The 25,880-nt window shown below is 38.7% G+C and overlaps 2 protein-coding genes across 2 annotated transcripts in view; one reads left to right on the forward strand and one right to left on the reverse strand.

The window, feature by feature from the left end:
- Nucleotides 1-25,880, forward strand: part of LOC306883822 (uncharacterized protein) — a gene marked incomplete at its 3' end in the record, with an annotated part of 468,688 nt that overhangs the window by 323,018 nt on the left and 119,790 nt on the right. The gene's annotated exons all lie outside the window — the stretch shown is intronic.
- LOC306884732 (TATA-binding protein-associated factor 172-like) lies at nucleotides 609-24,370 on the reverse strand. The gene is made up of 38 exons (XM_079440886.1): nucleotides 24,056-24,370; nucleotides 22,549-22,672; nucleotides 21,565-21,679; nucleotides 21,165-21,311; nucleotides 20,296-20,495; nucleotides 19,995-20,122; nucleotides 18,316-18,445; nucleotides 18,063-18,131; nucleotides 17,118-17,207; nucleotides 16,943-17,038; nucleotides 16,616-16,792; nucleotides 16,371-16,511; nucleotides 15,609-15,733; nucleotides 15,377-15,497; nucleotides 15,157-15,261; nucleotides 14,923-15,072; nucleotides 13,945-14,087; nucleotides 13,686-13,860; nucleotides 13,406-13,609; nucleotides 12,135-12,570; nucleotides 11,531-11,715; nucleotides 11,296-11,449; nucleotides 10,394-10,503; nucleotides 10,091-10,292; nucleotides 9,030-9,178; nucleotides 8,663-8,815; nucleotides 8,361-8,482; nucleotides 8,085-8,252; nucleotides 7,911-7,988; nucleotides 7,698-7,827; nucleotides 7,064-7,205; nucleotides 6,689-6,819; nucleotides 6,323-6,448; nucleotides 6,085-6,237; nucleotides 4,452-4,663; nucleotides 4,198-4,357; nucleotides 3,029-3,199; nucleotides 609-2,867 (listed from the first exon to the last, which is right to left on the reverse strand). Exons 1-38 carry the CDS (start codon nucleotides 24,067-24,069, stop codon nucleotides 2,718-2,720), a joined length of 5,586 nt encoding a protein of 1,861 aa, XP_079297012.1. The 5' UTR covers nucleotides 24,070-24,370; the 3' UTR covers nucleotides 609-2,717.

Genomic DNA, 25,880 nt, shown 5'->3' on the forward strand with positions numbered 1-25,880 from the left:
TCTATAAATATATATATTCTATAGGGTCAACGGGCCGTCAGGTGCTTATAAACATACTACTTACGTTTTATATATATATATTTACAATCAGACCTTTACTATGCTGAAAATCTTCTGTTCGTTATATTTTGGTGTTTGGTGAAATATGTTCCCCTTTGGTTTGTAAAGCGCGCACGCCCCGATTTGTTAACTTTTCTGCTATCCCTAAACGATATAAGGTTATGGCAAGATGGAGAGAAAATAAAGTTAATTTGGGAAGCTGGAAAGATATGAAACATTTCGACTTTAACTTGACGGAAAGCCCCAGATGCGTCGCTGGTGCGGTGGCCTTCTACTGACCCAAGACTTGAATTAGTCCCTTTTTTAAAAGGCTGAGAACCTCGATTCTTTGTTGTAATGTGCAATACGGTTTGTACTGTTTGTAAAAAAGAAAAAAAGAACAGAAAAAGAGGCATAAATCTTTCTTGCAGATTTATTTTCATTGCGAGCATTGTGATTCACTAAAATCATTTTCTATTGTGTATTTACTCGACGTGCTAGTACCTTCCAGTAGTAATGTAGCCTTTGTACTGAGAAATTTTTTCATTATTTTTTAGAGATTTTTTGCAAAAAAAAAAGACAAGAATTAAAACATTTTCCATTATTTTTCACTTATTCCTCAACCATTAATGTTAGCTATTTCTGGGGGAGACTTTCATATCTGGTCAATGTCGTTAATATTATTTTGTATTTTTATGTGGAATAAATTAATTTTATGACGCTAATTTTTACTTTTTTGTTTTTTTGAAGTTGAAAACTTTGTAATATTGTTACTAAAATGTCTAGATTTTTGAAATGCAAAGCTTGTTGCTTTCATAAGTGTGATTGGGGAGAAAAAAAATGCACATGAAAATCAACAGCAATCATGGTTAGTAATATATAATGTGATTTGAAATGTAACAAATGGATGGGCAAAAACAAAAATAACGGCAGAATGGAGCAAATGTGAGGTTGTTGTGGTGAAACCCAGTCAAGACAAATCCATGAAGCTCTACAGCTCCACTTTCACAGTCACAATACAGTCTGTGAGACATGATATTTCCCAGAATGCATTTTCCTTATGAGTGTAGTAGATTTGATGGTAGTAATGGCCTTTGAAACACTGTCACAAACATGAAAATTCCCTTGACTAACGAAGATGTACCTCATTTTCTTTCAAACCATCTTTGTCTTAAGAGTTTCCTATATTGTAACCACTTGAATCCTTTTATAAGCTGTGCTGTACGGTTATAAAATGTCCTGTGTTTAGTGACACTTTCACACAAAACAAATCTTGTCTAATATCTAGCCTGGTCATTTTGGCTTGTGGTTTCTCTCTTCTACCACCCTTTTAGCTCCATTTGTCATTTTTAAAAATGCTTAACTTTTTTTTTTTCCCCCGATACAGTTTAACTTTCAATTTCACATCTGGTTCCATCTTCACAAGGCTTTGAGATTGTTATCTTGGACCTCTGCTTATCTAACTTTGCAGTAAAACTGTGATTAAAGGATCTTTTGGATAAAATAAGCTCAGTGCTGCTAATGCTTACTAGCTTTCCCACCTTCATGAGTTTTCCCTTTTCTGTACTAAACAGCAAATCTTATTAAATGTAATTGTATGACACTGTGAAACGTGGTCATCTTTTGCACGGTCTCGTTCTCTTCTTTTAAAATTTCACTGCTGAAAAGCAAACAAATAAACCACCTGCTGCAGGAAATTCAAATGAATTATCTAAAATAGCGTCGAATGGGGCTTATTTTTTCCCGACACTCTTCACTACAGATGTACATGAGAAGTTGTGAAAAGACAGTAATATTCTACAAAACATGGCATGCGTGTTCCTTGACGTTAAAAACAAACAAAAAAAAAGCAGATGCCAACAATTTTTTGAACCCTGGCTACGGTTTAAAAATAATATATAAACATGAGCAGCTATACCAGACATAATGAAGCATTTAAGTGTCATGTAGCAATTGTTTTTTTCTTACATATTGCCATATATACACACACTTGAGTGAATTCTGTAATACATGACATTTAAATACTCCATAAATGCAGACAGACACAGACAAGACATTTTAAAGAGTGCTCATTAGAATTTATTAAAATTCTACCAGCTTACCCAAATAACAGAAATATTTTGTAGAGTTTTAAAATGGAAAAAATAGAACAATGTTTCCGAGGCCATTGTCCTGCTGCTCTTCCATCTGTACCTAAAGATCTCAGTGCATTTCTTTTTAAGATTTCTGTTGGAGCAGCAGCTACAAGCCCTTCATAATCCTACAGGAGTTAGTCAAGCGCCTCCTAGTGGTCTGGATGAACCGATAGTCATTCTACGCGATTGCGGAAGCGTTCCAGTTCTCGTCGCACCAGCTCCCTTCATTCAGTTCTGAAATACGGTCATCATGGATACTGATGGTGAGTTCTGGAAATCCTGAGGTTCAAATGTTGTCATCTGTACAACACTCAACTTTAAGATTAGCTTTAAGACTTCTCCAGTGACACATTAATAACGGACAGTTTTAGATCTCAAATCTCAAGCGAATTGTAAGAACCGACAGGAAGAGCTGTAAGACTGTGACAAGCGTTAGACTGGAGCGTTTAAGGCCGATAGCTACAGTGCTTGCGCACATCTCTCCGTTGACCAATCAGATGGCTTAAAGTCATTTCTGGTTTTGTTGTGCATGTTGATCTGGGCTCATTTAAGTGAGTGCATGAAGCTGTCCAGGTCGTATTCGTTCTCGTACTGCTGCTGGTCCCACAGGTCGCCCAGCCCATCCAGAACAGACTTCATACCGGTTTTACCAGAGGACGACGATGCTGCCGCCTCACTCTTCTCTGCTTTATCCTAAACATCAACACAAAGCATCAGTATGAATGTGCATTTCTGTCTTTCCCTTGTATTAAATTAATGTTTGTGCAGAAATTCATGTGGAAAACCAGCGTTTAGGGCAGCGCTGCCTCATGGGATGGTGTTTTGTATGCATGCAACAGTCTGTAACGACTGACCTTGTCCAGTGTGAAGAGGTTGAGCAGCTGTTCTGTGCCCATGCTCTGCAGGCTGGCGTTCTCTTGGCTGATGACTGTGTTTGCAATGGTCATCTTAAATTTCTGCAGACCCATGATCTTCTCCTCCAGCGTGCCCCGTGTGATGAGACGATACACATTCACCACACGTTTCTGAAACACACAGACATGTATTCGTGGTACGGATGCAAACGTTCACATATCAGTTTAAATGTGGCCAAAAAAATCTGATTTTTCCCTATTTTTGTAACATGACTTTAGTACATTTAGTAGGGATGGGAAGATCTGTAAGGTCGCAAGAAAATGCTTTGTTGTATTTATTTAGAAATACTTTTGATAATAGTTGGGTAAATGTGTACTGGGATTGAAGCGATGTGGCTTGGTAAATGTTTTATTGCCAGCATAAAGGCTGATAGTGGCTGAATTAAAACAAAAATAATAAGGATTATGTCCATACCTAGCGGAGATGTGAAAGGTTATGGTTTCCTTAAACTAGTTTGTCATGCATTTCTTTATTTCAACACATTTACAGGTAAATCCTAGCAGGGCTTGACATTAAGCACTCATGTGGTTGTCCTTTGGACAAGTAAATTTGTCATTTACTTGTCCGAGTATAAAAGTTACTTGCCCGGAGAGGAAAAAATAAAATATACATTTTCTGCTCCCATCTTGAATTTTCTGATCATTCTTCATGCATTGTAATACTGAATCATGCAGCGAATGAACGCTCTTGCACGTGAGCTAGTCTAACCTAGACGATTATACGCGTGCACTCTGTATGTGTGTTTTCTTTGATTCTTGCAATACACTCCTTAAAACAACAATTACGAAATTGTCGCAAACTATATATAAATCGCACACCCTTATAACAAAGGTTAAATCATAAAGGCAGTTATTGTTTTAGCAGACACTTTTATCCAAAGTGACTTACATTGCATTCAAGTTACAGTTTTTACATTTTATCAGCTCTTGCTTTCCATGGGAATCGAACCCATGACCTTGGCGTTGCTAACGCCATGCTCTACTATTTGAGCTACAGGAATAAAATGAAAAACAAAAACAAACAAAGCACAACTAAAAACAAACTTTAAAACAGCCACAAAAAAGCGAAAACATTGAAAAACAATGAAACAAAACAAATTCTTCCGTACCTGTCCTATTCTGTGAGCTCGATCCATGGCCTGCAAGTCTCTCATGGGGTTCCAGTCGTGCTCCACAAACACCACAGTATCTGCTCCAGTCAGATTCAAACCCAGCCCACCCACATGGGTAGTGAGCAGCAGAACATCTATGGACGGGTCATTATTGAACCTGTAGAAGTAAAAAAAGAAAACCCATATAGTGACCCAAATCGATCTGCCGATGAGATGAAATATTTCCAGGGTAGTTTGCGTGGGTGTTTCACCTGGAGACTATAGAGTGTCTGAGGCCGGCCTGAACGCTTCCATCCAGCCTGAGGTAGGTGACTGTGGGCAGCTGTGCTTTGAGCAGATCCTGCTCCACGATGTCCAGCATGCTCTTCAGCTGGCAAAAGATCAGAACGCGGTGCTGGGCCACCACAGCCTCTGTGCCGCCATCAGCTGCTCCAGCAGAACCCAGTCCACAGTCCAACAACAACTACAGAGAACAGCAAAAATAAACATGCTGCTGTTACTACTGTTGTTTGTTCGTATTTTGCACTAGATGGCACTTGATTTTCAAATGGATAAAAAAAAAAAAAAAAAGTATCCAATTAAAAAAAAAAAAACAACAACAAAACCTCACAAATATTGGCCGATATTAATTAATGGATTGGTTTAAAAATGTGATTTAAGAAAAAAAGAAAACTTCTACTGGCTGATAAAAAAAAAGAACAAAAACACTTGACTTATAGCTGTATAGCTGATATTGATTTATAAAAAAAATTGGCTGATATTCAGTAAAAAAAAAAAAAAAAACCCAATGACGGATCATAATGATAAAAAAAAAAAAAAATCATTGTCAAAAAAAAAAAAAAAAAAAACACGTATATACATATATCAAATCATCTTCCATTATTGGATGGGGTTTTTAATTTCCTCTTTTTCAAAATGAATATATTGGATTAAGACCAATGATTAAAAAAAAAAAAAAAAAAAGGCTGATATTAATGAATTGCCTTCAAAAATTGATTTAAAAAATATATTGGTGATATTGAGAATTTAAGAAAAAACTAAAATAATTTAAATATAAAATTGGCTGATATCAATAAAAACACTAATATTAGGTAACACAGATTTAAAAAGCCACTAAAATAGGCCGATATTGATGAAATGTGTTATCTTACAGAAAAGGACTGAAGAAGATACTTTCATGTTTGTGAAAGTTGATTTGCCTCATATCTGAGCTGGGTGCATTTGAAGGCCTCAAGGCCAAACTGACGGACTGTAGGCCTCATTGTCTACGTGCATGCGCTTCTGAATAGAGGATACAGAAGGAAGTACCAGAGATGGGAGATGCCACAGGCTGAGATAATGGAGAAATAGATAATGTGTAAAACTCCTTAATCCTGACAGCTCATTTTGATCCTAAAACGTATATGCCTCTACAACCTTGGGCACCCGGAAAGTGGTAGATAAGAGAAGTTATCTTTTGAAAAACAGACTAGCAGGTGGTTTTCTACAATGAAAGCAAGTGTTACTGGGAATGAAGTATCTAAGAATGGTCTGGGCGCTCATTGGACTGTGATTGATAACGACATTGTACAAAGATGAGGTTCAGATGTCCAGATGTTCTTCAGGCATCTCAGCTTTGTTGGCTTGCAATAAAGTCTGACTTTGACTTCCGGAATTCTGCCTCCTGAGCATTATTTTGCAAGACAGAAGACTTTTCTCCACAACAATATTGATAAACAACACTAATATTGCCTGGTTTGGATTTAAAAAAACAATATTGGCAGATATTTATTGCTTAAACTAATATAAACACTAATATTATCTGATATTGATTTGGTCTGTTTTCTCAGGCATTTCTACCTTGTAACAAGGGCATGTTTTGGTAGTACAGATAAGTGGACGCACCTGTTTGAGGGCTGAGAGTTTCGGGGCGTGCTGAATGTCTCTGAGGCTGGAGTGCTGGCTGATCAGCTGTTCTGTGATGTGTTTGTACTCTGGGTGTTGAGGGGTGAGCACCAGTGCTGGGTGATTACACAGCTTCCTCAAATACTGCAGAGCCTGAAACATCCAACAAGAACATTACAGACTATTCGACTGAGGAGGAGGATAATCTTATGCTCTTATAAGACTTGCTGGGATCAACCTGGAAGACGTGTCCGGTGGCCTTTAATTTGGGTTTCTCTTCCTCCTCTTGCACAGACGCTGTGGAAAATACGTCATCCACGTTCACCTTTGCGCGAGATTTTGCAAAGTCCTCATACAGTTGAACCTGAGCAGGCACAGGTAATAGAACAAAAATTACATCACTAATATTTAAAAAAATAATAATTCCCTTATTTCATATTAACTGAAGGGTTTCTAATGTTTTGCGATTGCTACTAAGAAAGCTAAAGTGAACTATGCACAGTTTGTAGTGGCACTGTACAGATCCCCTCTGACATAAAATTAAATCACAGAATCTTGCTGTTTACCACATCCTTGATAAACATCCTTTGTTTGTGTTTAGTACCTGTAGAGGACTGAGGTTGCAGTAGTAATCTTGTATGATCTTGGGTGGCAGATCTTGAAGCACATCATCCTTCATTCTCCTCAGTAAGAAGGGCAGAACCTGTCTATGCAGCGCTTCCATTGCCAGCACACCTGAAAAGCACACATTAGTTTAGACCAAAGATAGAAACATTATTAAAACGACTTAAAGAGCTCCTTCATAAATCAAACACCTGAAACCGTCACAACGGGGGAAAAAAAAACCTTCATGGTCTCAAAATAGGGTTCAGTCTCAAGTGATTCCCTTAGTACAGAGCATAAAAAGTTGAAGAAAAGCTTCAGACTGAGAAGTCTGTGGTCCTACAATGAGGAGACAGAGAGATGTGAAAAATCACACCTGCTTCCTGTTCGCGTGAGGAACTTTTAGCATCTCGACTGGCGAGGATGGGCTTGCCGTAGCGGGCAGCAAACTGACGCTCAGTACCAAGAAAGCCTGGCATCAGGAAGTCAAATAGAGACCACAACTCCAGAACATTGTTCTACAGAGACAAAAGAAAAAAACATTAGCTTGTAAAAATCAAACTTGATAGTTTTTGAGCCAAAATTCATGTACATGTCAGCAAAATCTAAAAAGGCACACTATCATGAGGTTTGGGTCAGTAAGTTTTTTTTTTTTTTTTTTAAATAACTGAATAGGCTACTTTATTCAGCAAAGACATTAAATTCACCAAAAGTGATAGAAAGGCATTTATAATGTTATAATTTTCTAATTTCAAATAAATGCTTTTCTTATGAACTTTCTAATCATTAATGAATTGTGAAAAGAAAAAAAAAAAATGCTTTAGTGTTTTAATCGCTGACAATAAGAAATGTTTCTTGAGCATCAAAATAATGATTTCGGAAGGATCATGTGACACTGAAGACTGGAGCAATGTCTCCTGAACATTCTCCTTTGTTAATATTATTGTTTTTACTGACCCCAAGCTTTTGAACAGTAGCGTATACAAGCCATCCAAGAGTTCAATTCTCACCTGAATGGGCGTTCCTGAGAGGATTATTCTGTAGTTGGCATTTAACTGCTTGATCGCTTTAGAAAGTTTGGTCTTTCCATTCTTTATGACGTGACCCTCATCAAGGATACAGTAATTAAATTTAATATCCCTGTATGAGAAAACATTGAAGCTTTCTTTCATCCCACTGTATATGAAGTCTGAGAATGATAAATGTAATTAACGAGTTGTTACCTGAAAAAGTCAATGTCATTTCTAACGACATCATACGAGGCAACAACAAGATTGTGTTTCTTCACCTGGTGCTGCAACCTGCAAAGAATGAAACACAAAACTGCATTTCCTATTACATTTTTTTAGGCTGGACAACAACTCTATATTTACTCAAGTAATTTCTTATGATGGTACCATGCTCTTTCAGTAGGGGGGCCAGTATAGTGCAGAGGATTGAGATAATCTTTAGAGCAGAACTTCCCAACCTCATCCACCCAGTGTCCCGTCAGGGTGGGCGGACACATAACTATGGAGGGCATAGGGCAACAGTCGGGAGCCTTAGACCTGGCGTACTCTTGAGCCCTGCACACATGCAGCAACATTGTTTAGCAGGTCAAATGAAGTCATGCATTTTAACTATATAGAAATGCTGCAAAGCTCTAGGAAGGATGAAGTTGGTTTGGGATGTACCTGAGGAAATGATCGCCTGCCAGAATACAGATGGACTGCAGGGTCTTACCCAGACCCATATCGTCACACAAGATCCCATGAAGCTTGTACTTGTTCAAAAATGCCAACCAGTTCACTCCATCCTACAAAAGAGAGCAGGACGAACTTCAGAATCAAACTCCGATTCAAATCACCAGCAATTTATGCTGACTTTTTTTGTTAATTACAGTTATTAGCCTCATTTCAATCTCTGGATTTGCCAAAAAATAAAATGAAAAATAAAAAGACACTTCCATAGACAGAAGCATAAAAAGCAAACACACCTGCTGGTATTTCCTGAGCTCTGCTTTGATGGGCACAGGAATCTTATAATTTTCCAGTTTCCTTCCATCAAGCAGCTGCTCAAGGAAGTGTCGTTCTCTGGCCTTCTGTCGAATTAGATCTTCAGACATAGACGGCGGGTCTGGGATTCCAGCCTGAAAGGAAAGAAAAAAAAAAAAAAAGAAAAAAAAACTAAGATGAAAAGGAAAATAGCTGCACAGAAGTTATGCAACAAAGTGACGGTTTCCACCGTACTGAGAACAGACATGCCTCGACATTCCTCACTTCAAACTCTTAGCTGAAAGTCTTGCATTATTAGAAATTATGAGATGCATGAATGCTGGACTATGTTCGTTACTGATCACTCACCTCAAGAGGAAGCAGTCGGATAAGGGTTGCAAAGCACTGTGTGGCCATGAATCTCACGCTGTCACAGGGGTCACTCATACGGCCCAACACAGGGACCACCAACAGCACGATGTAGGGCACAATATCCACATCTAATTGCTCCATCACACCTGGGCACTGTACTCAGGATAATATTTGTGTTCTGAACGACACTGTACGTTTTTAATTTTTGTACACTAGTGTCTGAAAGTTTGAGGTTGGTAAGATTTTATGTTTTTGAAGTCTCTTAAGCCCAAAACACAAGCAATCTTATAAGATCACTGCATGTCACACTGTGCGACATGGATCAAATATAATAATGTGTGTAAACTGTACGATGACACCTATTGACTTGTATGCTACTATAAAATAATAAAATGTCATCAGCATGCGCTGAGCATAATTCACACTTTAGCAGTTGTATTTATGTGTTGAAAAAAGTGGAAGTGGCGAAAGAGCTAGGGATAAGAGCTTGAGGTAAACAGTTTTGTGTTTTAGCGCCATGTCGCATTTTTATTGGTTGGTCAGTAAGCGTGGATCGTACCAGCAAACACACTGTGCAATGATGCTGTATCATAGGCTATCTTTGGTCACAAGACAGTGACAACAGCCATCTTTGAACCTCTCACTGTACAACACAGGGCCACCGATTAGGAGCCACGATCACAGAAATTGCCACGATTGTTTCACGATGCCAATCTTTCGTCTGGGTCAGCTATTTTAATACATTTTAAAAGTTTAATTTTTCCTGTGATGCACAGCTGAATTTTCAGCATGATTTCTCCAGTGTCACATGATCCTTCAGAAATCATTCTAATAGACTGATTTGCACCTCAAGAAACATTTGAAAGAGAAATTTTACATAAATTGTTTACTGCTGCTTTTGATTCATTAAATGTGTCCTTACTGAGTAAAATAATTTACTACTACTCTCTTATTTCTAAGAATTTAGGAAGCATTATAAATGAACACCTACGTGAAATACAAAGACATTTTATAATAAAAGAAGAGCTTGATTTTCATTTGTGACATGCAGAGGATACAAGCCAGGGCTTCGATGGCTCCCTCCTGCTTGGTGTTGTCATCAATAGCACCCAACCAGGGAAGCACATGTTCCAGGAACACATTCATGGTCTCCATAGTAGCGATCTTGCTGAGCACGCCCACACAGCGTGCGGCCATGTGACGTACAGCCGTGTATGGATGTTGCAGACAGGTGCACAGGAGAGGCAACTGCTCCATCGACTGCAGATATAGAGACAACAGGAGACCAGTTATAACACTGCCACTGTTCATGTAGTGATACTAGATGTTCTTGAATGTTGTATGTGTGAGTGTGTCCATACTAAAGGGATGAGGTCTTGGGACATGGCTCCTGCTGTGACCTCCAGCACCTGCAGAGAGTTCACAAGCTCCTGAGCAACCGGGTCTCCCTGCTTCAGCAACTGGCTGGAATCTGCAACAAACACCAAATGAGGAGAAGGAAGAACATTTACTAAAGGAATACTTCACCTAAAAATGAAAATTTATCCTCAGCCCATTTAAGATGTAGATGAGGCTTGTTTTTTCATTGGAACAGGGTTGTAGAAATTTAGCATTACATCACTTGCTCAACAATGGATCCTCTGCAGTGAATGAGTGCCGTCAGAATGAGTTCAATATGATAAAGGCACCGCAATCAACAAAAAAGCTGTGTATTTGTAATAAATCAATTAAGGCGTTTTCACTTTAAATCACAGCTTTAGGCCAAATTATGAGTCCGTAATCCCCCAGTTTCCCCCCAGTTTGTTCCAGTGAAAGTCATTTTCCTGACATGCGTATTTGAAATGTTTTCAGTTATAAACAGTGCTTGTGCGTATGTCTCTCCTGATTCAGACAAGACAACTTTTTCCACTAGTGAAAGCAATATTATAGAGGACTCATATTTTAAAAGTAGTTTAAAAATGTTTTATGTATTTGTTCATTACTTGGGATCATTGTGATGTTTTTAAATCAGATGTCTGGACTCTTATTCTGACAGCACCCATTCACTGCAGAGGATCCATTGGTGAACAAGTGATGTAATGCTACATTTCTCCAAATCTGTTCTCAACTCATCTACATCTTGGATGCCTTGAAGGTGAACACAATTTAATAAAAAATGTATTTTTGGTGAAGTAAGGAGCTTTTCACAAATCTCAATTAATTTTAATCTAAAACTCCACTGGGGAAACAAAAAAGGTTATGAACAAAGTTAAAGCAGACATACCAAATCCCTGAGCATCCAGCGCATTCCTCAGTGGACCGGTCATGGACTCCCACAGATATGGCAAACTTTTGGTCAGCTCCTTACCGAAATGCCTGGCAACTGTCATCAAGCAGAACTCTGCCCCTCTCCTCTGGATAAGACATGGCTTCTTGCTCTAGGTTAGGATTACACAGAGACTCATATGAGATCACTGAAGAGAACACAGTACAGCTGCTAATTATAACACTGTAAATACCTCATCTGTTTCTGTGGTAATGCTGCCTCCGAGGGGCAGGTCACTGTTGGTAGTTTTGGGGGCTTTGGGTGTGGGTCCTCTTTTACTGGTGATGGCAAAAGCTGCTTTCTGATGCCGATAAAGGGTGATGATGCCCTTTGTCTTATTCACCATGTGATGCATTGCATCCTTCTCTGCCACAGATGCTGCAGGATAGATCAAATAAACAACACCTCTAAAATCCCTGAAACAGGGCTCACATTTTAAAATTAAACCGCTACATGAAAATGAAATAGGATGCACCAAAATATTTCTTTATGGAAATTATCAATATGATTAACAAATATGATTGCCAAGATAAAAAACAAACAAACAAAAAAAACTTTGTATTGTATGTACTAAGTTGTTGTTGCAATTTTGCATTTTTTAAAATAATTTTATAAAATTAATTTTAAATGGGTCAGAATTGACCTTAAAAGTAGAATTAGTAGAAATGGTTTACAAATAATTCACTTAAATGTTGCATTAAATTGAGACTTTACAAACAATTTATGCACAAATTAGTTCTGATCAAGTTTCATAAATATAGAAAATATAGGAATCGTGGATAAGGTCTTCCTCTCACCTTTACTGCTCTCTTGTATTGCTGGAGTGCTGGCTGGCGGGACAGGACATGCAGCACTAGGGGTGAGCATTGGATCTACACACACCGAGCCGCAGAGATTCTTCACGATCTTGGCATTCGGGCAAGGAGATCTGGCAGCACACAGCTGCAGCAGGCGGGCAATGTTGGAGGCTGCATAACCCTGGACGAGCGTGTTCTCTTCACGGCGGGCCGCCTCCATCAGGGGCCTGACAACAGGATTGAGTTTATCCGGCAGCATGGCAAGTCCAACCACAGCGCAGGCAGCGAAGGTATGAACTCTCAGCTGCAGCTGCTGCCACTCTGTGCTGGTCTCGCACACAGTGGAACGAGCCTGCAACCTCTTGCCGTCTAGCAGCTGGAACTGACGTGATTTGAGGTTCAGAGAGGAGGTGCATTCTGAAAAGATGGTGGTGACCTAGAGAGAATTAGGGGATGAATAACTAGTCATTTGAGACATTCATTCAGTGTGGCATACAGTACACATACAGGCTCTACTTAGTTGCCTTGCTATGCCCCGTCTTACTGAAATGTATAGGTTTTTTTTCTGCTGAGATTATCACAAAGCATTATGGTATTGCCTTTACAAAATACACATGGTTTTAGAAAAGAGCTCCAGAGTTTTGGCATCCTTTTGATATCTATATAAATTCTACACACGTGAAATATATACAACAAAAACATTTTAATTATATTACTATTATTATAAACTATTAATACAAATGAAAACTAATATATATATATATATATATATATATATATATATATATATATATATATATAGTTTAGTAATTGTTTTACACAATATTTTTTTATTATTTATGAATGTAGTAATAACAATAATGTAAATGAAAAGCAGAATACTTTAAGCCCTGTTCACAGCAAGAACAATAACTTTATAGATAACTAGAAAGATAACAATATTAGCGTTCACACCAGCAAACGATATCGTCTGTTTATTCAAAGCGCACGCACGCCTGTCGCTTTAAATTCTCAAGCTCATTATAGCAGGATGGATTCTGATTGGCTGTTAATGTTTGTGCTCTGAAAAAAAATCATTCTGAAAGTGATTCCAATGACATTGTTTCTCTGTGCCTTTATCGTTATAGTTGTGGTGTGAACTCTGCTATTCTTTAATATTGAGAATGATTTTTAGAACGATATCTTTATCGTTATCTTTATAGTTATTGTCCTTGGTGTGAATGGGCCTTTAGAACTGGAGTTTTTTGTATCTCTTAATGTCTTTTACTAACCAGCTCATTAGCCTGATCGATGGTGAATACAGTGGAGTTGATTCGTTCGCTCACGTCAATGTTGGCGTCAGCCAGCAATGCTATGAGCTGTTTACATTCGTTCTGCATACGAGTAAAAGGAATGGCGATCTCGTCGTAGTAGAGTTGCTCTGAGAGAATGACCAGCAATCGGGGCTGAACCACGCTGGACAACAGCTCACACTCCTGTGATATAGGACAGCACTAACAGTCATTAACATGCTTCAAAATAAACTTGAGATTGACCCTCTCCCGTTCTCACCTTCTGAAGGCCCGCCCACTCACAGATCACCATGGAAACCGCAATCCGCTGCAGGGCTGATTTGGAATTGAGATGGAACAGTAAAAGTTGTGCTAGAGACTCGGCAGGCCGGAGTTCCTGGGAAGAGCTATTCAACCGTGGGTCACATATACAACTGCACAGCACCCCCAACAGCCTAGGAGGACACAAAAGCAGTCAGCCTCACATATGGCACAGAGAAAAAAAAAAAAAAAGTTTAAAGAATTTTCCTCCCACACACTTTGCAGCCATTAGACGTGCACGTGTCACCACATAGTCTCGTGTGGCATGGTCTTCGGTAATAGTCTCCGCTCCACCGATGTACTCCTGGACAGTTTCCTTGACTGGAACAGATCCCTGTCTGGTCTTCCCAGTACCCTTCTCCTGCAGAATAACAGAATGAAGCTAAGAGCAGATCTGCTTTTGGATGAGTGGGAAGTGTGAAGGTTGTAGGCTGGATAAGTCTCAGCCTCAGACAGCATGCCCACAGACCACCCACAGTCCATTCGCTGTACAGAAACTGGAAAGCACTTTCTCAATCTGGTGAATGCTAATCTAGAATGCAAAATCTGCTTTCTTTGAGTTCTATCTGCACTTATTACTTTTGGACAAGCAGAAAGCACATGTACAAGTTCAGGGTTGGCATGATTTTTTTTTAAAGTTATATTTATGGGCGTTTTCTGCCTTTATTGGGACAGGACAGTAGAGAGCTGACGTGGAGAGAGAAGGAGGTGGGATTGGCAAAGGACCTCGAGACAGGAATCGAACTTGGGTCGCCGTGAGCACAGTTGCGCTATATGTCGGCACACTAACCATGAGGCTATTGGCGCCGAAAAGGGTTGGCATGATTTTTAATGTTTTTTTTAAGTCCCTCTCACCAAGGCAACATGTATATCATCAAAACTACAATAATATTGTGAAAATTTATCAATTTAATTAACCACATTTCTTATTAATATCAATGTTGAAAAGCTGTGTAATATATTTGTAAGGATTCTTTCATGAACAGACTTCAAAACAACTGCATTTATTTGAATAAAAAAAATAAAATAAACTTTTAATCCCCTTTAAGGCTGCTGAACACAAGTATTTCTTTAAACACAATATGGTAGTCTATGTATGTAAAACCATCTGAAGATGCATGCGTGATGCTGTATAAGGTCAAATGTATTCTTTATTCTAGCGAAATATAGGTAAAGATTTTGACCTCCACCCTTACCTTTAAGCGTGCTTTCACTTCCAGCAGCATGTTGGGGTCAATTGGGATGTGTGACGCTTGCATCATCAAACAGAGCCAGGCACCCATCCAAGGACAGCTGGCCGCCACCACATACTGCTGCGGGGCCTGTCGCAACAACTCCCCCCACACCTAGAAAACCATCAACATATTAATAAACAAATTAACATATCAATCAAACTAAACATTCAAGTAGTGGAACAGAGTGAGAAATACCTTCTGTATCAACTCTAGGATCTCCTGGTTGCTCTCCAGGATGCAGGACTGAAAGAGGTGTCTTAACATGTCCTGCATGATGGGATTCAGCCACACTGCACAACTCTGGAGGGAAAAGCAAAAATCAGAGCAGAAAACAGGAAAGAAATAATACTTGAAACTGAAAATGTCAGACACTGCATATTTTGGTTTTGCCAATCATTCACACAGATTATCCAACCTGGTCAGCTTTGGAAAGCAATGTAAAGAGGGTCTCCAGGGCAGCCCGACGAACAGAAGCAATTGTGTGTCTCAGGAATGGCCATACTCGAGGAACCAACACTGTGAGAAACTGGTGTGTGCTGGGAATGTAAAAATAGGGTTTTAGCTTCCCTTTTATCGTTGTTAGGAAATGTGATATTAATAGCAATGAACACGAGACCTCTTTTCATATTTCAATAGAGAAATCTCACCTGCACTGGCGAACCTGTGGGTAAATGAGCAGGGAGGACAGGAGGGTCATGATGCTGTTAGTCGAAGCTGTGAGATCATCCAGCTCCAGCAGGGCATTCCACAGTGTGTCCACAATGAAGGGAACCTATAACGCACACATGCAGGTTATACATATGGAGGAATTAACCCAGAGCAATTGCTGCAAATAAGTGCTAGATGTGAAAGGCCCCAATGTAATTCAAGCAAAAACCAAAGCACCGTGAAGCCATTTCAAACACAATCAGGCAAAAATGAAATTTGTCTTGGGAGTTCAAAACAACTTGCGAGAGCAAACTTTCAAGAAAAGTTTGCTTTAGCTGGTAAACATGGTTATTACGTAATCGGTAGGAGAGCTCTAGACCTCCACCTTCTTAAGACAGTGAAATCTTCTCTGGTTTATTTCTATTGTTCAGTTCATCAATTTCAACTTGAAAACAGCTTTCCAGTGTGTTCTTGAAGTTGACATTTCCACTTTCTTTTAACCACTAAATGAAAAAGAACTTGTATGCGAGTATATCAGGGCCTTCCTTTAGACTGATTTAAATGTGTTGGAAAAATTATCACAAAGGAGTTATAACATGCAGAGTGCTGTAAGCACAGACACTGGCAGTGACAAACCAACTGGCCAATATTAGACTATTTTAAGATTATCAGAATCTGTTGATTAGGCATGCTCTCGATACATCCGCATTGGCTATTATATCTTTGTTATTAGCGGTCAAATTCGAACTTTCAGCTCAGACCTCAGCAGGCTGCAATTGAACCAATCCATCCACCACTGGGATCAAAGCTGCTGCTGCCACTGCACGAACATCATCATCCAGATCCCGCAGGCCTTCTGTAATGGAAGGAAGAACCCGGGGCAGCAGCTCAGCGATCAAATCCTGAGGATCAGCAAAATGTGAAAGTCAACCACAAGTTAAGCACACTGCAGCATCTACAAATGTCACTTTCAATCTCAGCCAATATAAATTTGAGTCTTTTCCACCTGTCTGACAGCAAGAGCATATTTGATGCCCAGCAGGCCTCCGTGTCGAACCTCCCACTGGTCTTCAGTTAGCAGTTTGAGCAGAATGTCCACAGTCATGGCAACGCCGCTGTTCTCCATGTGCCTCAAGGCCACACCCAGAGTCTGGGCACACGTCTCTCTGACAGGTGCAACCGCCTGGAAAGATAAGAAAAAAAGAAATGCTTCAAGATGAGACCAAGAAAATGAAAGCCTTGCCATAAATAGAATGGAAAAAATATTTATTTTGTTCAACCACTAGGGGGCATCAGGTCAAAGAATTCAAAAGATGGGAAAAAGATGACAAACCTCATCTGACACAAAGTCTCCAAATCTGTCTAGAGCAAAGACGCACAAAAGCCGGATGACCAAATCCTCCAGCCACTCCTGGTGTTGTCGCTCCATCTGAGAATGTAGAAGGAATCAACATCACACACGGAACTTAAACTCTGACAGTGATAATGTCCAATGAGCTGGTGAACACCTGTTCTGCTGTACTGCCAACAGTCTTTCCTCCACCACTACCATGACACTTCAGCACTTCCCTCAGTCCCGTGCCGGCACCATGACGAATCTAAAAATACCAAACAAAAGCTCACTGACCAACCAGTAAAATAGTTTTCATTTTTCAGTTCACATGTAAATGCAAACTGGTTTGTCTCAAAAAGCACCCAACCAGCAGGCATTAGTATTGTTTTTAACTAGAATTGAAACTATTAAAAATAAATTTCTAATGGCCTTGTGGTTTGTGCGGCAACATATAGCGCAACTACACCTCCGACAACCCACATTCGATTCTGAAGTACAGGTGCCGATACCGCTCCCCTCTCTCTGTCCTATGCTTTCATGTTGTCAACACAATTTTTTAAAATAAAAATAAAAAAAAGGCATAAAAGCCCAAAAATATAACTTAAAAAAAAAAAAAATTGAAAAAAGCTAAAATATAAATGTTAAAAAAACGTTCTTAAATTAAACGGTTTAAGTAAAAGTTTAAAGTCCTAAAATCAATAAAACTAAACCAAAATGAAATTAAGCTAAATTCAAAATAAATGAAAGCACATAAATTTACTAAAAAAAAAAAAAAAAAAAAAAAAAAAGTGAACAAAATAATGTACTTTATAGTAATAAAAATTCTAAAATAATTCTGTCAGACATGACAGCCAGATAATTTACAGCTCCATTTGTGGTAATGTGCAGACTCAACTAGGGCTGGAAGATATATTAAATATTTATGATATATTCACAATGATTTAGATGGTAATATAAAAGTTACGCAACATTGTGAAATATGGCAATATTTGAATGCACTTTTTATTGGGCCATTCATTTTCCTAAGCACGGAATGATTAGATTAGTTGTATGATCCTTCCTTGTTTTCCAGCCATTTTAGTTATAATTGCTTAGTTCTATTTAATGTGTTTTTCAGTACCTCCCACGAGGGGTTGAAGAGGTCATTGCACAGTTCATCACAGAAGCTTTCCAGGGGCCATTCCTGAGTCTGTGAAACAAAAAAAGAATATGACTAGGTAATAAACTAAAAAAAAAAAACCCGCTAACTAACAGAGTTATCTCTGTTTTTGCAAAACAAAAAAATAAATAAATATGACAGACACAGCTGACAGTTGAATGTCAACGGCTCAATGTGTGGAAGAAACAAACAAGCATGTGTGCATGTCTCACACCTCCTCAAATAAACTGGAGTTATCAGGAACATTGTCAATTAAGACTTTGCGGTCGGTTGCTGGCTGCTCAATGACTACATTTGTGGTTTTCCGGCGCTTCTCCTCTGGCTCTCCCTCAAAACTGTCATTGCTGTGGCAAGGAAACATAATAGCAGTGGTCAAACTGACCGCCCACACCCCCATAAACAGTCATTATCTTCAACATGAAACACTGTTTATAGGGCAGGGAGTCTTCAGGTACATCACGATCTGATTCTGAAAATGATTTAATGCATCTCTAGGAGTGCAAATCTTTGAAAAGTGAAGGTGGCTGTGAAAAGCATAAAAGCGGTTTTAGAACATGTCTACTTTCACCCACTAACAAAAACAGAAATAGCAGGTATGATAACCCAGTATCAGAAGCGATTTTGAAGCTTTCTGTGCTAATGCAACACTGCAGAGTGACCTTAAACACTCAGTCTACATTGCTTCATGTGTTTTTGCACAATTTGCACAAGAATAATCAACTTTGTGCGACAACAGTGTTTTCTGTATAAAAATAGGGGAGGTAGATTAAAAAAGGAAAAAAAAAAAAAAAGTGCTGTCAATCGATTAAAAAATGTAATCGTGTTAATCATAGTCCTGGACTATGATTAATCACGATTAATCGCAAATTTAAAATACTAGAATTTACCTGTAAATGTGTTGAAATAAAACATTTTCTTGCGAACTTACATGAAGTATTATGACAAAATCCATTATGAAGAAGAATTGGACCAGTTCTGCAGGTGGATTAGAGCTAACATTAGTGTCATGCTACATAAGACAATTTGAGATTAGTATACTTTTACTCAGAACTCACTTTAAACCACCATCAAGTGTTTGTAATAACTTACTTTTGCGATCACGTGTATACACTTTGGGCGGCTGCGGTACATTATAAAAGTAGCCCAAAAAACCACAACCCACGGTTCTGTAATTTTTCCCGCGACTGTATTTTCAAAATAGCCCAATTGTGCGGGAAAACCGCAAGCCTGGCAACACTGGTTCGCTGTACCCTTATCACATAATATACATATCTCTCGTGCACTGTTGCTCTCTCTCTCTCTGACACACGCACTCTCTCTCTCCGCGTTCGCTTCACTTTTGTCTAGCCCTGCAACTCATAATCACTGTGTCCCAATGTGCATATTATCCACCCTATCTGCCCTAAATAGTATTGAAAATTACTAATATCACATAGAATTTAGGATGGATAGTGTGCACATTGGGACACAGGCAACGATAGCGATGACGGCAAGAAGTTGGGTTCAAACTTATCAAACGATTAATTTGCGTTAAAATATTAACGCGTTAACATTGACAGCCCTAGGAAAAAAAAAAAAAAAGATTCCCTCTAGAGTTTAGATCAATAAAGTTGCTTGGTTGTTGTCATCTTTAATCGGCATCGGCTGATCTAGCCTCAGGTTTCTATGGGAACCAGAGCTTCTAAGGGCCGCTGCAGTGACACAATGACTTTACCAATCAGCAACTGGCGCTTTCATTTAGAAGACAGGACTATTCCGCCATATTGTGCATTGCAGTTTTTCCCCATTCATAAGTATAAGAGTGAACAGTCGTTGTATTTCTATAGTCTTTGCTTAAATTAAAGCAATAAAAGCTTAGAAATAATTACAAATTGATTAGCATGACATCTCTACCTCTTATCATTTGGATCCATGTCTCTGGATCTGTGTTTTGCCACAAGTTTTGCCATCCTCTTGGCTTTGTTCTTCTGCCGATTACTCATGCCTGGACGAAACTCTGAATCTATGAGCTCTGCAGCCAGCTGGAGAGGAGAACAAAACTGAACATTTTAATAATGGGCACTTTTACACCTGGTATCAGCACTGAGCAATAGTTGCAGTGATTTATGTGTTCACCATCTCCTCTGATGTCTGCCTTAAAACTGTAAGCTTTCTGAAGTGTTTGGCATTTGTAAGAGACTCCAGCACCACTCACCAAATGGTTGCGTGAGAAGTGACAGCCCAGGCTTTTACCAGGCTGTGATCTGTTGGTACTGGAAGCACAAGTGTCCTCCAGGTCCTCATCATTAAAAAGCTCCTCTGTGTCCATACCGATCGCAGCACCCATATCCAATCCCAACTTCTTCTGTAACTGCTTCCTCTGCCGGGCCAACCGCTCTTTGGGATCTGTCTCACCTGAGAACAGAATGTAGTCATGAGTAAGAATTGCAAAACAAAAGTCATCACCAACAAGGGTGTTCTAGGTGTTTGCTTTGTAATCCAAGACAAAACTATCTATAATATTCTGGTCTCTCAATATCACCCGTTTTACTATGCACCACATAAAAAAAAAAAAAAAAAAAAAAAAAAAATGAAATCACGTGCATAGAAAAGTAACAGCACAAGTTAATAACTAACACCACATATGAAATGGAAAATAAATCAATTAATTAAAAAAAATAAATAAATCAAGGTGTGCATGGAAAGATTGATGACAAAGATACTATTCAAATTTCTTCCATACTGACATGCAAATGAAGGCACACTTATCACCTGCACCTCTTTTCCACCTCTATAACAAAGAATGTCAAATGAGCAATTGCTAATTTCCTTATTCCAGTCAAATTTAATCGTATCCAATCATACAAATTTCTTTTTCATGTGGAGTTCTATTATCTGCTCATAGGCAACAATGAATTAGCCCTAGTTGCATTTAAGATAATATACGTCTGTGGTACAAAATGTGCAGGACGAGTTGATGTTGAGAAATTGAACAAACCTCAAGCCAAGCACGAACAAGTGTAATAACAGCATGAACGTTACAAATCTGCAGTGTTAACACACACATGAGAGATATACCCCTACCTGACTTGTCATCTTGCAGCTCAAATTCAGCACCTGCAGAGCCGAGCAGCGACGCACCGTGCTTGAGCAGACGGGAGATATCAAACCTGTAGAAACTCAGCCTGTCTGAGGAGATGTCCTCTGGAGACATATCTTCTCCACACACCTCTGAGAAAGACAACATGCATTAAAGCACTTTCTCTGCTCAAGACAATCATTAGACAGAAGTTTAAGACTTATTAGCCGTTGACGTGCCATGTGGCATTACCACTGCAGGATCAAACTGGTGTTGATTTGCATTAAACAACCTTGATAAAAACTACGCAACTAGTTACCACAACAACATGCCTTCATGTAAATATCAGACAGAAAATCCCAAAACAAATTCTCTAGTAATGCAATCTGGGCTTAATCAGCTCACCGTCTTTTGGCTTTGGAGCTGGGTTCCATTCTGGAATATTCCTCACTATGGCTTCGACAGCTTGTCCTGCTCCAATTCGTGTATCCCAATTTGGACTCCTCAAGTATGTTAAAACCTATTGAGCCCAGAGGAAAAGAAACAGATCAATAATCCAAAGAGTTAAAATTCAGCTACGGGCAGCTGTGTTCAAACATACAAAACATTAGGCAAATAAGTAACCATCCAAACCTTTACCTCAATGCTTATATTAAGAAGTTTCTCGGTAGCATCTTAAGGGCTCTTCACAATTAAAATCATTAACACAGTCATTAAAAAAAATAAAAAACACATACAAAGAGGTTGTTACAGCACCACTAAATGGCACAAAGGATTGTATGTCACCAAAAGGGGAGGATAAATAATAAAAAATAAAAAAAAGCCAAAAAAAAGTGTTTTTCAGAAATGTAATGTCAAACTACCATGATAACAACATCTGAAACAACCATATCACATTTTTGTAAGAGGGTGCAGCCATTCTTTCAGCTCAGTTTTGCACATCTAAATCTTGGTTCAATTCTGATTTGTTTTTCAAATCCAATCTTTAGCTCTACACTGGCATTTTGCAAGTAATAAAGTTAAACCCATTAATTCAGACAGACAACCAGCATCTACAACCATTGCAATAATAGTAATGATAAAAGTGTCAGCATGATGCCAAAAGACTCTTTTAAAATTTACATTCAAGAGTGTCCAAGCGGTTCACACAATGTTTTCACATCACATCTGAGAGCATTATGAATAACAGATGGCAAGCAAGCATTCTGGCACGCTGCATGTTAGGAAACACATTCTTCCTGTACAAATACAAACAGGTGCTACTAGTACAAAAACGCAATCACATTGTTCTTTAATGTGTTTTTGCTGTTCAGACTACAAACGACTAGATGAGTCTGATATGTCAAAAAGGAAATAAAAATCAGATATTCTACTAGTCTTTACACTCACCTTTGATAGCAGGTTATTAAGCTCGTGTGGATGAAGTTTAACAACATCTCCCAACTGCTGAGCAGCTGCTTTACGGGTAACAGGAGTCGTACCTGTATCCAGTAAGATAAACAGCCGTTCCAACCTGGAGACAGGATGTTATAATTAACACAACGTAGATCTGACTGGCGATACAATTGTACAATCTTATAAAATCACCACTGAAGCCAGATTCACAATAGAAATTTTGCTTGCTCGAAGTCTTCACACGCTGCAAGGGTCATATGTCAGTCTTTTTTTTTAAAAACATAAATTCATAATTTAACAAATACTCCAAATACTAATAAGCAAACCTGAAGCTCTCCCATACAGTACAGTCACAAAGCAATGTGCTAATTAGCAAGTAAAACTGCTTGTTTGTTTATGTCGTCACAAAAAGTAAACTATACCATCACCAAACAATATGTATGTAAAGTTGGATATACAGTATAAACAGTATTATGCATGTAATTTGCATGAGTTTACATGCCTATACAGATATAGCTACATCTAAAAGATATACAAACAGAAGAATTAGCTTCATGGCAGTTTTGAAACAATACGTACTGTGTGTAATGCATAAAAGCGGTGTACAAGTAAGACTTGAATTTGAGCTATTTCAGATGAGAGACCACCAAACTAATTTTGGTGTGTAGTGAAATTCACTTTACAAAATCTCATGAAAAAGAGATTTCAGGTGGTATATGGGCTGTTTCCCCGCCCCCCCTCCCCTCCCCCCTCCTAATAGCACCAGTGGCACTGGACGCATATTTATCTAATGGTCTGGATGCATTACATTTGTTTACGAACCATTTATTATAACACGGGTCACGTGATCATCCCATGAGGGGGCAACCCGACTTATGAAAAACAGATGTTTTCCATGAGGGTCTCACATAAATTTATGTCTTTGCATACATTTTAACTACTAAAAAATATTTTTACGTGTAAATACAGACATCTAGCAGCTTCCCTCACACCATCATGTTATATAAGACGCCACATTAATCTACTGCATCAACTGAAGACATGGATTAGGAGAAATGAGAATTCAGTGAGTCTGGATGTTAAAACTGTATTTACTGACAGTGCCCAGCCCAGAGAGGGATGACACAGCGTGGGGTTAGTCCACTAATCACCCGCGGATTTACACATTAACCGGAGATTTCCCAGCATACAGTAAAATCATTATGGCAGACCACAAACTGTTGGCTTCATAACGCACGTCACACAAAACACTGCTAATATACGATTTACCGCATGAGATTTGACAGCTCAGTCTGTTGAGGTTATACTGCTTCTGCAGTCTTCAGTTGCGAGGAGTTAACGTTACGTTAACTTATTTAAAAACACTGCCCGTTAGAAAGAGCTCGAGAGACATACACTTGACCTGTAATGTATATAACAATAGTAAGTTATTAAAAATGAGAAATGTCAAAGGTGGAGACGCATTTGCCTTTTGCAAATCAACCTTTATCCACAGACTCACCTTGAAACAGCCATATGAGCAGCTCGGGTTTGGATCCGGGCGCGGGGTTCGGTTCAGGCCCGGTCTCTCGCGCACTGCCTCAAAATCGGTCTCCTCGCTTATTAAATATACCCCACAGCGCCCGAAGACGCCGAGTAACACCTACGCCAGCGTACAGATTGATTTAGCCCTCGGCACTTCCCCGAAAACGGTATTTTAATCGAATAAACGGGGGGAAATAATTTTGTTGATCACAAAAGAGAAGCCAGGCGGCTGGTTTTATATGAGGAGCCATCTTGCATTTATTCCTTCCTCCATGGTAGGCGCGCTGTGATTGGTTACATGGGCTCCAGCTGACCAATCACAACGCGCTTTTCAAAAATGACGCGCACAGGACAAGAAAAATATGCTCCGGAAACAAGTTTTTAATCAAATTTTCAGTATAAATATTTTATAATGTTGAGTGGGCAACATTTATTTTGCATATGTAATTATTGCAAATTCGTATTTGAGATATTGAATAAAATTATTTAAATCCTGTAACACAGAGTTCCTCGTAACTGATGATAGTATGACCACTTCATGGAAAATTACACAAAGACTTGAGAAAAATAATCTGATGGGAAAACTTCTGGAAATATTTATATGACAAATTAAACTAAGAAAAAAAATATTTATGTTGGCTAAGTGTATGTATATGATTATTTTTGTATGTGTATTTATTCTTTTTTTATTTAAGCAATTATACCTTTGTTGATGTATTTTAATTTGAAGAAGTATGTGTCTGTGCTTTTCTTTCCCTTTAAAATAGGCTATAATTAAAACATTTCTTGACTTTAATTAACGTGGAAATGTATATGCCAATTCGTTTCATAATAAATCTACATTGCTTAATACTAAATGTCTAATATATTATTTAAATATTGCAATAAAGGTTCTATTTTATTTTAAACTAAATACAGACAATAACTCATTGGATATTCCCTACATTTGATGTGATTAGTATGGGATGTGAACGTACTGCGGTTGAACCTGGCTGAGTTTGTACCATGTTTTTTTGTAACTGGTCTGGGGTGCGTTTTGCCAAAAGCATCGTTAGCCAACTACGTCTGACCTCTATTGGCAACGCTTTCGGGAAACGCAGCCCATGGTTGATGTGGTTTCTCTCTGTGTTTTGCCTCCCTCTGATGGTGACCCAGAGTGTGTTCATCTAGCTGGTGAGGTTTGACGATCACAGTCACACTGAAACACACAGTATTAACACACACTGTTTTATGTAAGGGACTAGACTCACTTGCAACAAACTTGCCAGTCATCACCTCATTATGTGAAGCCTTAAATATGGCAGAAATGTTCACCTGTTTGTGATAACTGACTGACCTAATTATTTGATCATTTTAAACTTTATTTTAGGCTATTTGTTAGATATTCAGAATTGCTATATATTCAAAAACAAGAAGCATTGAGAACGATGATGGCTTGATGCCAAACAAAATAATAAAATCCAATACTGTCCACATTCTGTCCACATCAAATGTTATAATGGCACCCATGGGTTCTTCAGATTGGCAGTGCGCTATTGATGGAGATTTGTGATTTGTGATTATTAATTATATTGATGCATGTGGAAAAATAAATGTGCATTCTTCATCGGTGCACTATTTGGTATTGTACTATATCCTTGTATAAACCATTTGCCTTTTAACTCTTCCTTCACTTTCTTCTTCTTAATGTTGCATTTCACCAAAGGCTCCACATTAGTTTCTAAAAATGAATTTAACATGCTCTAAATGGTTTTAGACCAAATGCTCTGTTGTCATGACAACATTGCTTTGAGTGTGTGTGT

Source organism: Barbus barbus, assembly GCF_936440315.1.
Source record: "Barbus barbus genome assembly, chromosome: 18".
NCBI lineage: Eukaryota > Metazoa > Chordata > Actinopteri > Cypriniformes > Cyprinidae > Barbus > Barbus barbus.

Excerpts from the sequence above, each read along its gene's own strand:
- LOC306884732 (XM_079440886.1), bottom strand. Across the intron at positions 21,312-21,564 it reads AGCTCCAAAGCCAAAAGACG|AGGTGTGTGGAGAAGATATG; the intron begins GTGAGCTGATTA and ends TGTCTTTCTCAG. Across the intron at positions 15,734-16,370 it reads TTCAATTGCAGCCTGCTGAG|GTTCCCTTCATTGTGGACAC; the intron begins GTCTGAGCTGAA and ends TGTGCGTTATAG.